The 17,581-nt window shown below is 32.4% G+C and overlaps 1 protein-coding gene across 1 annotated transcript in view; it reads left to right on the top strand.

The window, feature by feature from the left end:
* The window catches only part of LOC149065765 (uncharacterized), a 31,782-nt gene extending 14,612 nt beyond the window's left edge, over window positions 1–17,170 (top strand). Inside the window, exons 5-8 of the mRNA XM_089253964.1 lie at window positions 117–179; window positions 5,241–5,314; window positions 7,963–8,018; window positions 10,858–17,170. Of these exons, the coding sequence (XP_089110090.1) occupies window positions 117–179; window positions 5,241–5,314; window positions 7,963–8,018; window positions 10,858–11,093 (429 nt within the window). The 3' untranslated portion in view covers window positions 11,094–17,170. The remainder of the gene's footprint in view (window positions 1–116; window positions 180–5,240; window positions 5,315–7,962; window positions 8,019–10,857) is intronic.
* Window positions 17,171–17,581: the final 411 nt, after the last annotated feature.

Below are 17,581 nucleotides of genomic sequence, written 5' to 3' on the forward strand. Positions count from 1 at the left end.
GTATATATTTAAAAAAAAATTGCATGCCAACTATGATACCTTTACTTAATAAGATGAATTATTTTAAAAAATTTTCATAATGAAAAAAAAATTTCTTCTCATTTCTCTACTTATAGAGGCTAAAAGAAGAGAAAGAAACTGAAGTCTTGCATATTCGAGAAGAGCTAGCTAGTTTAAAGGTAAGTCATATTGGAAGTTTTAAAAACGAATTACAAAAATATTTTTATTTCAAACTCTGTGTTGATTGCTCTATTGATGAATGATATTGGGCATTCAAGGCATTCTTAGTATTTTAGTTGAAAGATTTTGCGCTGTTTGGCCACCACAAAAGTAAGTAAATATACTTCAAAACTTTGCCAACATTCTTTCAAAGCAGAATGTTTTGTATTGTTTTACAATGAGCTCTCATCTGGCAGAAATGCTCTGCAATAAAAATTTACATATTTTTTCACATGGAAGAGTTTTTTCCATAATTTTTCGAAAAAATATTTCTGCAGCAGCACTGATTGCTCTGTGGCTTACGTTTATGGTATACTCTGCTTTGGATGTCTGTGCTTTTGAATCTTGATCAGCTGTCTGACTTGTCAGCTATATTTGAAAATATTTTTGATGTTTGATCGGTCTTGGATGGGCATGGACTCCTGTGTTTCTCCTTGCATAAGCCTCTGTCTGTAGTCTCTACTTTAGTAGAGCTTGTTTATATATTGTTTATATTTTAGTAGAGCTTATTTATATTCCACTAGAGCTTGGATTATAGGCAAAATATGCACTGTATTGAATTTGAACAAAAAAATAGAGTTCATAGAAGCAAAAAAGGACAATTTAAGTGTTACAGAGATGTGGAATCTTTCTTTCACAAATGATATTGGTTGTTGATTTCTCATTGTCAATGCAATTGAACCCTGTTACCGTCTGCAGACCCAATAAAAAGTTCACTATTATCCAATGTTCACTACATCCAAATTTGTTGAAACATTGATATTTCTTAGCATTTGATGATGGTTTTGTTGGAAGCATTCATTGCGGTAACACACAATTTACTAATAAATTATTAATCACCTAAATAGACAATCAAATATTAGAAAGGAAGAATTTTGAAGTGGTATTACTTTCTATTATTTTTACATCCTATGGAAAAAAATTATTTTTAATTGAATACATACCGCTTTTAAGTTCTTTAATTTTTTTATCGATGATTAAGAAAGAGTTCAATTTTTTTTGTCCACATTTTCCATAGAAAAAAAAAGTAACCAGAATGTCTGCAGCCACTTTCACTTCAGAAATTTAAGGTACTGACATTTCACTTTCTTCTTCTGAGGATAAGGGATCTTCTTCAGCATCGTTCTTTTGCTTTACTTCGGATGCGATGGCATCATCGGTAGGAATATCTGAAGCACACACCTCATTATCACAAGATCTGAAGTGTTCAATTTCATCTCTAGGAAAAAGATTTACACCATGCTTTTCCAGCCATATAACAATCGATAGGTTTTCATTTCCGTCATCCAAAATACTGCCTCTTTCTTGCTTCAATACATTCTTACAAAGACCCGCGTATCAAAAGCAGTTGCAAATTTTTACATCTGTTACTTGTCTCCAAGAATCTCCAGCAAAACGATTCCTTCCAAAAGAAAGATGTTCAAACACACATTTCATACCTTTCCAAAATACGCATAACTAACTGCTTCCTGTAGTAAGGTCTGTTTCACTATTTTTCTACGGGTGATTTGAAAAGAGTGGAGTTTTGTAAAAATGGACCAATGGTTGATTCCTAGAAACGGCAAGGAGGGTGAAAGTGGGATTTGCCACAGAAGTCAAGGAATGCTTTCTTTCGGGATCCTAATATGTGTAAGCTTACCTTTTGAAAAACTGGAAAAAAATCTGTGGAGAAGAACATATCAGTTCACTATAAGCAGAATTTCATTTTCTCAGCAGTTCACTGTAAGCGTTGAAAATAAAGTCTGTTACATATGTGTTTAGATGGGAGCACTGAAAAAGTTCACTATAACCAAGAGTTTGCTATATCCCAGTTCACTATAGTGAGGTTAAATTGTATTTTTAAAAGGCATGCAATTTCTGTATTTTTTTTATTTTAAATGTTAAAATTTTTCACTTTTGAAAAAAGCAAGTGTTCATTCTATTGGTATTCAGGTGTTCTATATATATATACAGGGTGTTAACTATCGACCACCCAATAATTATGCACTTGATTCCTTGTGAAAAACTGATGTATGGAAAATTTGATTTCACCCATAATTGATGACACTTCAAAAATTGATGACCTCACCTACCGTTCACCAAATGTTTAACTTGGCATTTTTTTTAACTAAACAATGATATATCCCTAAGAAATCGAGAAAGTAAACCAGTTTCTTTTTCCTCTTTTGTTGTATGTGTGTGTGTATGCACTTTTCAGATTTTTATGCTGTTGTAAATAATAACAATTTTCTTAGATTGTAGATTTTTTGAGTTCATTTATAAGATTTTAAAAAAAACTACTGCTGCCCTAAAAATTCTGAAATTTTGCTCAAAGTGTTAGTAAAACTCGCCATGTGTTAGTAAAATAAACCTCAGATTTAGAAGCTAACCCAAGTATTTTTTAAACATTGAATTCTCAGATTTTTGAAATTTATACATTTTTTTCAAACTTTAAAATTCATAAAATTCAGGGTTCACCTTACTAAAACATGCCATATAAACATTTCTGGAAAATTTCAGAATTTTTGGTGTAGTAGGTTTTTTTTCATACCTTAAACAATGAGCTCAAAAATTTCAATTTGTGAAAATTGTGTTCAAAGCATTTTTTCGTGTTCATGTCTCACATCTACACTATAATTCATTAATTTTTTATTTTATTTTGGAAAAAAAAAACTAACCCGATTGACACGAAATTTTTTGCATTTGATTTTCACAATTGAATGAGATATTGTTTAATCATGTTTAAAAATTCGACTTCAGGGGTCACCCCTTAAATGAATAAATCATCTCCAACAATTTTAAGATGAGATTTTTTTTCCAGTTCCGATTCAGAAGTTTTGGAAGATTTACATGTTGCAACACAGCTTCCAATTGAAATTCTGCTACACTATTAACTGAGTAACACAACAAACATAATGAATGAAATCAATCACAGTTTAAAATTTTTTACGGCATCTCATTTATGTTATGAATGTGCGTATGAAACAGTAGGCTCCTACTCAAAACCATATTTATAGAGCAACAGACAGTAAAGACATGGCTTTCATTTCGAAAATTGAAAACTGTGAGAGGAGTAAGCATGATTTTTCTCAAAAAAATTAAACGAAATACACATATAAAAGCAAAGGGGCGGCAAAATTAATGGTGCCTAGGATGACGACATTCTTAAGTCTGTCTTTGTTAAGACAATTACCTCCTTTCCTGACATGACAAGCACAATTATTTTCAATTGGTCACTTGTTTTGGCTAAGTTTGAGTAGTTTGACTTAATTGGTCCTAGCGCCACAAAAATAAATAATTTTATCTAATAATCTTAAAATGAAGGTTTATTCTTCGCCTTGGAATAAACCTTCATCTGAAAAAATTACCAAGTTCTGCTTGAATCATGCAGGCTGGAATAAAAGTTTCAAAGTAGTCCATTTTTTTTTTTTTTTTTTTTTTTGTGAAAAGGTATAGTAAAAATTTATTAATATTTCATCGCGATAGAAATCAGTTGCAGTTAAAGGGAAATGAAAAATTTTCATTGCAACATGCAAAAATCAGTATGAAAATAGGACTCGATGAATAATCAATAGAAAATATTCTAAACCATTATAATTATTTTGAATACGTCGGTCGATTCATAAAATGAATATTTTGATTGCAAGTTTCTGATCAAATCGTTGTTATTATTTTACTGTTTTTACAAGTCATCTTTGTCAAGCTACCGTTTTTGCTATCTTCATTGAAGTTTTTTACACATGACCGTTTCAATGAAATTTTGAAATAACTGGAAAAATGTTGTCTTGTTTCATTGATCAATATGTAATCAGATTAAAACAACAGCGTATAAAAATGATCGCTTAGTAAACACAATGCACTGTATGGACCTTCCCTCAAAAAATTTGACTTGATAGTGAAAGAGAACAAATTGACACAATTTGGCAAAAAAGTGTGGATTTGGTTTAAAAAATTTTCAAGTAAATCTCATTTGGCTAACACTTTACAAATATGGTGATAAATTTGCCAATATGGTAGATGAAACTAGCACGTACTATCACAGTATATTGAGAGAAAAAGCACCAATCGTGAAAGGAGGCTGAACTTGGCTTCTAATGGGATTGAATATTTCAGTTCATTTCCAAGAATTGGCAACCTGCTGCTGGCGGAAAAATTTACTTTTGTTGAGTGTGTTGGATGTAACTGACCATTAGAAAAATGACACATCACAAAAATTCAAAGAACCGTAACTCATTAAATATTCGTTGGATCCTAAAACAGAAAACACTTTTCTGTATTAGTTTTTCAAAAAAAATCACATGTGTAATTATTGGGTGGTCAATAGTTACCATCCTGTATATTGAATTTTAACTAGTATTAGCACATGAAATTTGAAATGTTTAGTAACTTGAAACAAAAAAATGTGAAAAAATTCAAAATAATAATATTCATGTCTCTGTTTAACACTCATTAGTTTATAGCAGTTAGGGTGATGCTCTCGAAATTGAAGTTTTGCAAAACAATAGAAATAAGTCACTGCATATATATTCTTATGTGCACCTGTATAAAATTGAAACCTGTCTGGAGTAGAAAATAATTTCAGTCTCTCAACGTTCTGTTTTACACAGGTTTCACTGTACAAACACTTTCTTACCAATCATTCTTCGTGAGCGGAGGAAAAAAATGTAGCCACATATATATTATGAGCAATATTCATTGGTAAAGTTATAAAAATGTTATTTTACTTTTTTAGAACTTCAAAAATATACACGTATTCTGAAAATTCCCAAATTTTATGCATTTCTATTCATTAATACTAAAATAGACCAAAATATGCAAATAATAAGGGGTTCTAGTAATCACACCAATACCAATTTATTGGTTGCCCTGGTGACCTCATGAGATTTGTCAAGCCCTGATTTTCACTCATGTTAAAAACTTGACTTAAATTATTTTCTATCAGTTTTGTTGTTTATAAATAGTTGAAAATTGTCTTTCCTCTTTTTTTGTATTTAAATCATTTTTAACTGTAACTCATTTTCAGTGTTATTAATTTTTTTTAGAAAAATAGTAGGTTTATGGAGCAAGAAATATTTGAAAAGGACAAGTTGATAGCAGATCAAACACATCTACTTGAGTAATTATGAGATTTGAATTTTTATTTTATTATATGCTGTGTTGGTGTAAGTAAGACACCTACAACCGACATCTCCAACTACTTGTATACCAGCACACACAGCATTGCTCATTTACCCTTACTGACTGGAACTTTAAAGTACTAGATTCATATTTTATGTACTAATTGTTTGAGAAACAGGGATTTTTGTCCTCAATTATAATTAAAAAATGATCTACCAAATAATTTACATGATTAATTATATTATTGTCTTCATATTCACTATTTTCTTGCTCTATTTTGCATAATATGGTAGTTGAAGGGTTAAATTAACAAAGTTTGTTTGATAATACTGCTCAATTTTCTATTTGTGAGGTATATATATATTGATATGTCAATTAAACGCATAATTCAAGTAGTGAGAAATTTTAGCGAGACAAATTATTTTTTATTTTTTCTCGGCCTAATGTATGAAGGAAAGACTTTGTTTTAGATATTATGCTGAGGTGAACTTGGAAAGAAAAATCTACTGGTCTCTGCTGGAAATCAAACCCAGCCCTCTTGCAAACCAAACAAGCATGCTATCAGAAAACACCACAGGAGACACCATTCTTTCCTTACATACCAACTGTGTCATGATGCGCTAAAGTAGAGGCTCAGTAGCCTCTTAACTTCAGCAAATGACCTCCAGGTGGCAGTAGTAGTGAGGTTGATTTGAAATAAAAAATTGTAAAGATAGGCTACCAAGCCTCTATTTTTCAGTGCATCATGCCACAGTGTGCAAATAAAAAAAGGAATGGTTGGGTCTCCTGTGATGCATAGGGATAGCGCACTTTGTTTGCAAGAGGACTGAATTCGATTCCTGGCAGAGACCAGTAGACTTTTCTTTATGAGTTTACCTCGGCATTATATAAAAAAATAGTCTTTCCTATTATCATTTTTCTAATATTATGTTATATGCATAAAAAAGCTCATAAAAACTGCTTTAACACTAGAAGGAACACACTGGTCCTTTTGACCATTTTCAATCTTCTCACTCGATTTTCACAGATTGTTTGGAGTATTGAAATTTCACGACTTTTGCTAAAAGTGATTGAATATTACGCTGTCCAGTTATCATAAATTTAAAAAAATAAATAAAAAATCAGCCGAGACATTTTTAGTTATACCTAGAAGGACCATCATTAATCAATTTGACCGGTAACATTCAAAAAGTGCAGAAAGTGTGATGTGCAAATACAATTGCAATTATAATGTTTAGAATGTAAATATTTTTTCATCAGTTATGCAATGAGGAACTTATTGTGTATGTGATATATAGGTATTATATCTTCAAACCTAAGCCAAAACTGACCATTAAAAAATGTTTTTTGATTGATTTGTGTTCATTATATGTCAAAATGGCATTTAAAAAAATGATAAAAAATTAAGTAACTTTAAGTACACCATAAATCTTAACTTGAAAAAGAATCATTAAAAGCCATTAAAAATAGGTACACATGTGTGTGCCATTGAAGCAAAGGGGCTAAAAATGAAATTTAATTACAAAATTTATTTGGAAAACTCTTACCTACACTCGTATCTACATTTCAACATAAAAATGAAAATTGAGATTTTGCAGTTGAGATCAACCTCTGGTCATTTTGAATAGTGTGGGTCCTTCTAGGTAGAACAAAATATTGGGGTCTTTCTAGTGTTAAGGGGTGTATCAAAATTACACCTACAGCCTTTAATGGGTGGTAGAGGACATCTAAATCAGTCTCCCAAACTGATTTGTCTAGGAACCTCCCCAATCATCAGAAGCCACAGGATTCTCAAAAATTCCAGTTTTTTCTTTCTGTCTCTTTAAGAATTGAACAAAGGATGGATTACTGATCACTTATCATACCACATGCTCCTTATAAACAACATTATTCTGATGCAATTCTAACGAAGGATGGACACAGAAAAATCTTATTTTTTACCTCTCTCTTGTTCTTAAGCTTATCGGGAAGCCAGGTGACATGTAAAAAGAGGTTGAAGACCTCACGAACATATAAAATATGTATTCACATAATAAAAATGAGACGTTACACAGTAATAAGTAGATGATACACGAGAGAAATCAGGAGTGGGTCGTAGCTGCTGCATCATCCTCATGGCTCCGGAAAACTACTCACTAAATTATATCCGTTTCGGCTTTATAATTTAGATGCTCTAAAATTTTCTGCAAATTCATGATTTCGTATTTTTGTTAGCCACTAAAATGTCATCAAGCTAAGCACAGCAATTGAGACCACAAATGATTTCATCTACAAGTCCCTGAAAGGTCTGGCCTGCGATTCTTAAACTGAAGGTCATGCGAGTACATTTGAAGAGTCCTACCTGAGTAATGACAGCTGTTTTTTTAATATCTTTTTCGTTGACAGGAATTTTATTAAAAGCTCTCATGAGGTCCAATTTCGATTAAATTTGAGGAAGCACTTAAAATGCCTCCAACACTCTCAAATACATTAGTTGCACACACACACATACAACACTTTTCGGCACGCGCCAATCGGTTTATATCAGGAACAGAAAAATTATGCTTTTCTAAATTTTGCTCCTACACTGGCTGCACCACTGTATTTCAGTAAGTACTTTGAAATATGGGTTCAATTCATTTTCATTTGAAATTCTTTTATTTCCAGAGAGTATCATCAGAAAAATTCTTTGAGGCTTCAACCAGAACACATAGTTGTAAAAGGTGAGTTCCCCCCATAATGTGTGCTATTGTCGTATAAAATCTTGAAATAATTCTTTCAATAAATAAAAAAATACTATTCATACTTTTGCTATTGATATGAAAGAAGTGAAACCTCATTAGTGGATAACTTATAATGTGTCACTCCATTTACCAGGTCACTTTTCAAAACCATTTGTCTTTTATGGGTATTCTTATATTATCAAATTTCTTATAATAGGTTTCAAGTGTTTCATGCATATTTGTGCTCTATGTGCTCAAATCAACTGATTTTGTCATTACAACTATACCATGTCTTTAATTTTCAAGCACATTTTCTGAATTAAAATCAAACTCCTGACCAAATTTTGCAGGTTGCAATTTCTTACAACTTTTAAAAATATTATGTTACAGTGAAATTGCATAAAGTGAGGGATTATCTGTAATCACTTGTCCTATTTTTTAGTAAAGTGTCCTACTTTCTTGGTTTTGTTCTACCTTTTCTGTGTTTTTTACCAAATCTTGCCAAAAAAATTCATGTAACTTTTTTTAAGTGAAAAACAATCATCAAAATATTGCCAAATAATACAAATGTAATAAATTGCAATAAATGATTCTGCCAAAGCAGAAGTTGTTTCATTTTTTTAAGACTATTTGGGGGGTTTGTTAATTTTAAAAACTTTTTCTTTTGCTTAGTTTGAGGGTTCTAAAACTCATTTTGTGTCAGTGCTTTGAGTAGTCATTAAAACTTCTGTTAGGATGGAAAAAATACTTTTTTATTTACTACTTCATGATCTTGGACTATTCATTGTACAGTAACTAACATTCATCATTCAAAAATATAGTGCATATATGTTGTAAGTGAAACAACAGTTTGCATAACAGCACAGTTGGATACATAGGCCTATTCTAGGTTTCATGATTTTGATGCTACCCAATAGTATTCAATTGTCTTATATATTTTTTGGACATCCAGAGGCATAAACAATGCTTACAAAGTTCCGCAAAGAGCTAGAAATAAAAGTGCTTTATTTCTCAAAAACGATGATGTTGTCATTGAACAGTAAAATGTAAACAAATCCTTTCAAAAAAGGATTGACAGCTTAGTAAAACTATACTGTTCACCTTGACTTATTTACATTGGAGCTTTAATTTACACATTTTGCACTATGCTTTTAGAAGTGGTCTCAAAGGAGCATCATTCTTAAAATTTGTATGGCTTCATAATTTGCTGTGCATCGAGGAAGAGAGTTGACAGACTGGACTTTGAAAGACTCCGGTGGAAAAAATGCAATCTATTGTGAGGAGAGACAGAAAAGAATTATCTGTGGTTGCTAGTACTCTGTTTTGGTCCAAAATTGTTTTTGTTACTGTCAGTTTGCTTTGGCTGTGGAGTAAATCTTATAGGATACTGAAATAGTGCTGTGAACAAAAATTTAATTAAATTTTTTTTTAAATAAATAAGTTTTTGAGGGTTTTTTCATAAGGCTAAGATTATAGGGGGTACCATCTCCTCTTGTCCTACTTTTTCTAATTGTTTGAGTAGGAGCCGTGGTAATTCATTTTTCATGTTATTCTAATTTTGTTGGATTGGAGCTGTTTATGTAATTTACCAGGTGGTTTTTAAAAATTAATTCAACAGATTTGTTTGTTTGGGATAAAATTGTTATATGGTCAGGGTTGTGGTCTGATTTTGCCCAACCCGAAAAAGCTCGGCAGGTTTTTTCAGAAAAAAACCCAACAAAAACTGCACCTTAAAACTGCACTTACTTGCAAACAGTATACTTTCTAATGATGTTATTGTATTGTTATACTCTATCTGAAAAGAAATACATAAATAAATCTGTGTATTCAATGCTATTTAGATTGTAGGGGTTAGAGAAAAAACCATTAAAAATTATACCTTAAAACTACTTACTTGCAAACAGTATGCTTTCTAATGATGTTATTGCATTGTCATACCTTTATGGGGCCACAGATAGAGTATAATGTTATTACATTGTTATACTGTATCTGTGCCCCCCCCCCCACAAGGGTGGGGCTTACAGGACCCAAATATTTGTCATATTTGCAAGGAAATGAAATGGAGTTAGTGCTTTTTCAAAGCGATGTGCAACACACACCTTATACGAAGATAATTCTTTACTTTCCAATACATTTAGCCATATTTCTGTCTGTCCAAGAGTAGAGCTCTATCTCTTTGTAAATTATCTCCCTCTAAGGCTTTACCATAATTATCATGGAAAAATACACAACCCCTAATCATGTCTTTTATTATCAGACTTTGGCCATGGATCCCCGGCCACTTTGCAACCTGGCCGGCCAAAGCCCAAAATTTGGACATTGGCCTAACCAATTTACAACAAAATTTGTCAATTCCCAATCTGGACAACTTGAACTTTGGCATAACATACATAAACAAGGGAAAGGACACCACCTTGGGCAATTTGCCTGTTTTGTGGCCTTTGTGTTTGTATTGGTACATAAAATTATCCATGATTCTAATAAATGACCTCTACTGTAGTTGGAAATGTCAGCTGCGCACGCACACACAAAATTTGAGAATACGATTTTGGATTTGATCGGGGTGAGTAGAAAAGGGTTTCAATTTTTTTACAAGATTCAGAAGACCTTTCGGGAAAAAAGCAGAACTGGAGTTGTAAAGAAGTATTAGGGAGGAGTGGGGTAAGAGGAAAAAAACAGCAGAAAGCCCTATTGAATTCACAGGCAATATCTAGAAAGAAGTTAATAAATTCATTTATTGTATTATTCAATTCATATTTCCTTGATTATTCCACACTGAAAATTACAAGGATGATCTCCTTAAAAAAAAATTAATTATTTACTATTTATTATGTTGAAGATGAACCTGAAGACCAATCTGAAAATGAGGATGAGAATGTCAATGATGATATGGTTCAAGACAATGGCCATAGTTCAAATGATGATAGTGATTTTTACATTCCACGACAAAAAAGGGTGAAAGGCATGCGTAGAAAAAAATCAAAATCTGTGATTTCCTTCCAGTTGTATCCAATCACATGTTTAAAACGTGAATCATCGGATGAATCCGACATCTCTGACTCTGAGACATGGTGAGATATGGACAGGAAACATGGATTCATAAAAAAAATGCCAAATATATCATATACAGGAAGTGGCTGTACTTTATTTTTGCTGTTGTAAAATTTTCAACCATGTAAATATGTAATTGTGCAATACATATGTATGCTGTCATTCATAATCAAGAAATTCCTTTGCTTATGCTTTCTTTAGTTAAACTATCAATGGGACATTATAACTGCTTTGCTTTCTTTAGTTATACAGGGTGATTACTTAAGTCCCTTGGCATAAATTACTTGCAAACTGTTAATCCTAGAGGCATACTTTCCTCTAGAAAATGTATCCAAATAGTGTGCAACGTTTGAGTTTGACGATGATTCCCCCACCTACAATCCACGGGACTTCCCATTGCATATCAGCAACTAGCGGGTCCCTCATGTTACATGTGGATCTCAGATACGTCATTCATATTGTAAGGTTGTAAGGAGTTGCATATTAACTTTTTATTTGGTCATCCTATCTTAAAAACCTGGTTGAGAGGGGGGGGGGGAATTGTTTCCTGTCTGTCATGAGGCTAAAAATTCAAATTTTAAAAAAATCGCTGAAAAGAAGGAAAAGAACAGCATAATGAGCTTGTCTGTTGGTTTATGCTATTCTTTTCCTAATTTTCAGCAATTTTTGAATTCAAATATCTCAGTGAATAGAAACATGGATTTTTTTCTTTTTTCAGCCTCAGGAGAGAGGGCAATAACTTTCTCTCTCTAATTGTGTTTTTTTAGGACAGAATGACGAAATAAAAAGTTAATTTTTTTATTTTATTTACTATGCAATGCCTTACGATATAAATTACCATATCAGGTCTACATGTTATTTGGGTACTTTTTCTGGATGGAAGTATGCCTCTAGGATCAACAGTTCGCCAGTAATTTGCAGCCACAGGACTTGAGTGCCCTGCATAACAAATTTTGTGTTTTCATTATGGCAAATGAAAAAATACTGCATTTTACAAATATAATTTAAAAGCTTGTACTTGGTTCTCTCTCTTTTTTTACTGGATGTTTTTAAAAAGGTTAACAGTAAGTCAAAGAATTTAAAAAAATATTGATTTTTATCAAGTATTTTTACTATTTCAGTTTATTTGATCTAAATTCAAACGTTATATAAGAAAGTTGCTACTAATTCTTTGAACATATTTCATAACAATTTAATTATTTGATTTATTTTATATATGTATATGCTTATATAAAAAGAGATACTGTATATACTATTTGTTACATGGTACATATAAGCATTCTTATAAGTATTGTGTGTGTACTCATACAGCTTTTAATAAAAGATGAAGATACCTTTAAAAAAACTGATTTTAGAAATCAACCCCTTTAGATACAGAGCTGAGATATCTTGTATCTTTGTAAATGGAAGCAATATATATACTTGCACACACTCTCTCCTCTCCTTCTCTTCTTTTGAGACTCTTCATTGGTAACCCTGTGATTGAAAAAAAAATTATTTATCTAAGCTCACATTTTCTTTTGTTTTATCTCCTGCTACGGTTTGAGGAGTGAAAAATATATATATGGGCAGTTCTACATGACATGTTACGATCAGAGGCGGTTTTTTTTTCAAAGTGAGTTAAATGTGAATAAAATTTCCATTAATAAACCAGTTTTTGTTTTTGTAAACATCAAGATATATATATGTGCATTCTTGAGTGACTGGTATCATAATTTTAAATGTTAAAATATAAATAAATCACTTTTGTCACCATATTTTTGAAAAAGGGAAGTCACTCACAGAAGAAGAAAATATGTCACTGCATGTCTTTCCACAGAAGTTTATATTATTTAAATGGGCATTTTCAATTGACCTCCGGTAATCACAAAGTATAACTTTCCCATGGAAGCTATTTATGTATTTTTGGAATAGTACTCATATGAATATACAGTGATACCTTGGCTAATGAAGGTAATTCATTCCGGAATCACATTCGTTAGTGGAAACGTGAGAGATTTTCCCTAGATTTCTATGAAAAATTGTTTTTAATTTTTTCTAGTAACTGCCTAAAATTTCAAAGTAACCTTTTTAAAGCACTATAAAAAAAAATGATAACTGACCATAGGCTAAGATAAACAACTTCACATTTGGATTAAGAAGAATTCAAAAGATGAGAAAATTTTATTTTACATTCTGTACACACTAGAAGGGTTCATGAGTAATGGTGGAAGAAACGAAAAATGTGTGAGGTGGTGTACTATAGGGTAATATAGTCAGCTCATTCCTCTCTCACACACATGCAGATGGAAAAGATAAACTTCTAGAATGTCCAGTTTGATATTAACCCTTACAGTGGCAATCCAGAGATATACCCCCATCTAACTTGATCTGCTTTATTTCGGCAAGCCCAGCCACCTCTGCGTTAAATTTGTTTTTACATATAACATGTTTTTTATTCTTCATTCCAATCAATCAGTTGCCAGTGGGGGAGTCCGCTTTGTTTTTTTTTCAAAGTTAGATTGCAGAAGGGAAAGAGAAAGGATGTTTTTCCTTTCCCTTGGAGGTAGACCATCATGAGATAGGTTAGTTTTACCCTATTGTTGTAGAGTGAAGCTTAATCTAACACTGCTGTTGTGCAATGCTTGGATCAAGGCTATAGATCTGTATCTTTAGCAAGAAACCAGACAATGGACATTAAGAGGGTGGCACCCCTCTCAAATTTCAACTCCATTGGCACTCGATCTGAGATTTATTTCTGTCTTGCCCTGTCTGAATATGTACTGAGCAGGATGGCAGCATTGAGTCTGCAGACTTTAACCCGGATGCCCTTAGGGGCAGGACGGGGTGCAACTCATACATTTCCCTTGGAGGTAATATAAGTTTGTTCACAGCATAAATCACTGAAAACTATAGTTTTTCCCTCTCCCTTGTTTTTTATTACTATTACTACTATATTGTGTTGGAGGAAAGCATTTATCAACTCACACAAACAGAAAAAATACCCTTTTTGAAAATAGGTGGCAATATTTTTTTCTAGAAGGTTTAGTGATTTCCACTACTGTGGCAGTTATAATGTATGAGTGAGAAAACTAAAAACCACTTAAAGCAGTGTTTCCCAAAGTGGGCAATATCATCCCCCGGTGGGTGAAAGGTCCAAGGAGTCAATAGAAGCTATGGGTATAACATAGGATTCTATGAGTTCGCTTGAGTTGGAGGGTGATGAGAGAAATATATTTCTCTGAAGAAGGGAGTGATGGAACAAAAAGTTTGGGAAACTACAGCTTAAAGGGTTAAGAGTCTTATGTTATGCACTAAAAACATCAAGTCTAAGACTTTCTTTTCTTTTTCATTACCCCTTGTAGCTTAATCTCTCATTTTACATAAAATGGTTCAAAATCTTTCCGAAAGAAATAGAGGTATAACTGAAAAGAGAGAGAGAGAGAAAAAAATTGCAAGGTGGACATAAATTAATCTGGGACATTGTGGCTGTTTTATACTAGCGTGTGCTATGCAACCATATCAACTAAAATATTTGTTGGCAGAGGCAGAAAACATCACCTCGAAAAAATTTTCATAAGCCAAGCCATATCACTGTGTATTGTGAGTGAGGGGGCTTTTTGAATACCAAGTGCTCTGAATAAACAAATTAAGAAAGAAAAAAAAGTGTTCTAAGAGATATTCACACAATACAGATGGCCCTTGACTTTCGTACATAATTTGTTCCAGAAAATGTGCGAGAGTGTTGAATATTCAAAAGTAGAGGGATGTAAAAAAAACATAAAAAAAATATTGTGCATGTATTTTAAAATATTTATTGCACTCTATACATAATTAACTTAATAAGGCGTGCTTAATTGCTTTCACATAGGTGTTTTCTTTATAAACTTGTCAAGAGTTAGTTGAATACCACCTTTTTTCTTTTGTTTTCTTGATGAAGTATTCTATAACATGCTGTATCTTTCTCAATCATCCTGCGCACTTGAGATATACGTTCTTCATTGGGATCACGTTCTTCCATGGCAGTCAAAAATTTGTCAAGATGCATGAAGGCTTCATTCATATTTTTGATTGTCAAAGTCTTGATTTTATCAGCTTCTTCCTCACTTTCATTGTGTATTTTATTTAACTCTTGTTGCTCAATTAAGTATTAATTTGACAGAGGTACTGAGTGAGATTCAATCAACTTATTAACATCTTCATTGTTGATATCCAAGTTTGGTTCATTCATTAGGCTAACTATTTCATCTGTGATAGTTTCCAGAGTTTTTTTCAAAATTTATAAAATCACTCATCATTTGTGGGCATAGTTGTTTCCTGGAATCTTTCATTGTTTGACTCTCTTATTTCAGCCCATGAGTCTCCAATATTGTTAATTGTGTTCCATACATAATAATTCTTCTAAAAATCTCTTAATGTTGGCCGCCTTCCCTGTCAGTTGCCTTGATGGCCTGATCCATTATTCCTCATACAATATCGTTTAAACATATATATAGCTATCATTGTTTGGTCCATCGGCTGTATGAGGCAGGTAGTATTGGGAGGAAGAAACACAAAATCGATTTCCAGGTATAAATTCTGCAGAGATTTTGGGTGTCTTGGAGCATTGTCTAAGATTAATAATGCTGTAAATTTTATCTTTACAATATTGCTTAACTGCCGGCACAAAATAAAAGGGAACCAATCTTTAAATATTAACACAGTGGCCCAGGCTTTTTTTTATTTTATTTCCAAATGACTGGAAGCAATTCTTTATCTTTCCCTTTCAATGCTCTGGGATTTCTGCTTGATAAACTAACATTGGCTTCAATTTTAAATCACCAGCTAAGTTTCCACGAAGAAGCAATGTCAATTGGTTTTTAGAAGGGGCAACTAATTCTTCCTTCAAATACAAATACAACGCCACAACAGACAAAATGCCCAACGAGGTGGCTGATAAAAAGATGCCCATAATCTTCAAGAAGAATGTCTGATTGTAGGCATTTTTTTTTCCAAAATAAACCCGTCTCATCTACATTGAATATTTGGCCAGGAAAATATTCTTCATCTACTATAATTTTGGACAATGAGGAAATAAATTCTTTTGCAGCATCTTTTTTTACCTGCATCAGCCATTCCAGTGAATTTAATACTATGTAAAGAATACCTCATTTTAAATTTGTCGAACCAGCCATTACTTGCTTGAAAAACCATGTTAGAATCTTCTTTTAATCTTCATGCAAACTAAGAGCCTTAGCTTGAATAATTGAAAAACTCAGAGGGACATTGTTTTGATGTTGATCATCAATCGATGACAACGAAGATCTTTCTATTTCATCCATCATTATGCCGTGTCTTTGGGAAACAATCTTTGAAGATATATTTCTATAATTTTGAATGTATTCCTTAATTTTATTCTTGTTTTTCAAAATTGAACATGCCATAGACCAATTGAACATTCCAATTAAAGCAAAAGATTCACCATTTTCAGAACGTCCAATTATTTCCATCTTTGTCTCGATCATGTGAAGTTCACGAGTCCTTAATTTCTTTGTTCCTATCAATGCTGCAGTTTCTCACTCATGTTTGTAAATTTATAAGGGTGAAATATTTAAACTTTAACAAATAAATTGGCAAAACACACAATGCGCACAAGACTAAACCTGTTAAATATTCAGTCCCGCCACTACAGCTAGGAGCCCTAGTGACATCACAACAATTCTGAGAAATTTCTACTCTAGGAGGCAATGTGTGAGTGAGCTGCCGTGCTCCATGGGAGCAACTTCATAGAAGCGAATAATTTTAGCATTATTGACAAAAATTTGAAAAATGCGCTTCATAATTAGAACTTTTAAAATGTGAAAAATAGCAAATTGTGTGAAAGTCAAAGGCTAGCTGTATCACAAAAGGAATCAGTTCAATAAAAATCCAACAAGAATGAATAAGTAAATGTTCAATGATTGACAATTAAGGTCTTATATTTTTGAATATGAAAACTCAAGATTTTTCAAATGCTGAAGTAATTGAAAGTGAAGGATTGCATTTTAATTTGTTGTCATTTGTATTCATGTAAATGTAATTGTGCAATACGTATATATTAACTTCATTTTTATAATAAAGCATTTCTTTTGTTGGTGGTGAAAGATTTTAAGATTCTCCATTTTGACAAAAAAAAAATTACATTATGTGGAATAAGATCCACAACTACTTTCAATTTAAACTGACTTATGGTACAAACTTTAATGGGGTAATAAAGCACACCTGAACAATATTTTTTTTTGAAGGGTTGCAAGCACTGTAATGATATGCATATTAATGAAACTGATTTTGTGGACAGGTCCTAAGGGAATGGGGAATGTCAATGGAGAGTAAAGTGCCCAATGATGGGTCGCACAAGATTGGTTAATGTATCTGCAAAAAAATACCGATCATATATTTATTTCCCACCAAGATCATTTGAAACGGCAAAGAGCCTTGTATTTTTTCTGTGTTGTGAATAATTCTAAGTAATAATCAGTGGAGGTGAATTTATGCGGAATGATTACTTAATTCCC

This window comes from Pholcus phalangioides, unplaced genomic scaffold, assembly GCF_987345545.1.
Source record: "Pholcus phalangioides strain wild (caught in Gottingen) unplaced genomic scaffold, Ppha-v1.0 ptg000039l_1, whole genome shotgun sequence".
In the NCBI taxonomy this organism is placed as follows: domain Eukaryota; kingdom Metazoa; phylum Arthropoda; class Arachnida; order Araneae; family Pholcidae; genus Pholcus; species Pholcus phalangioides.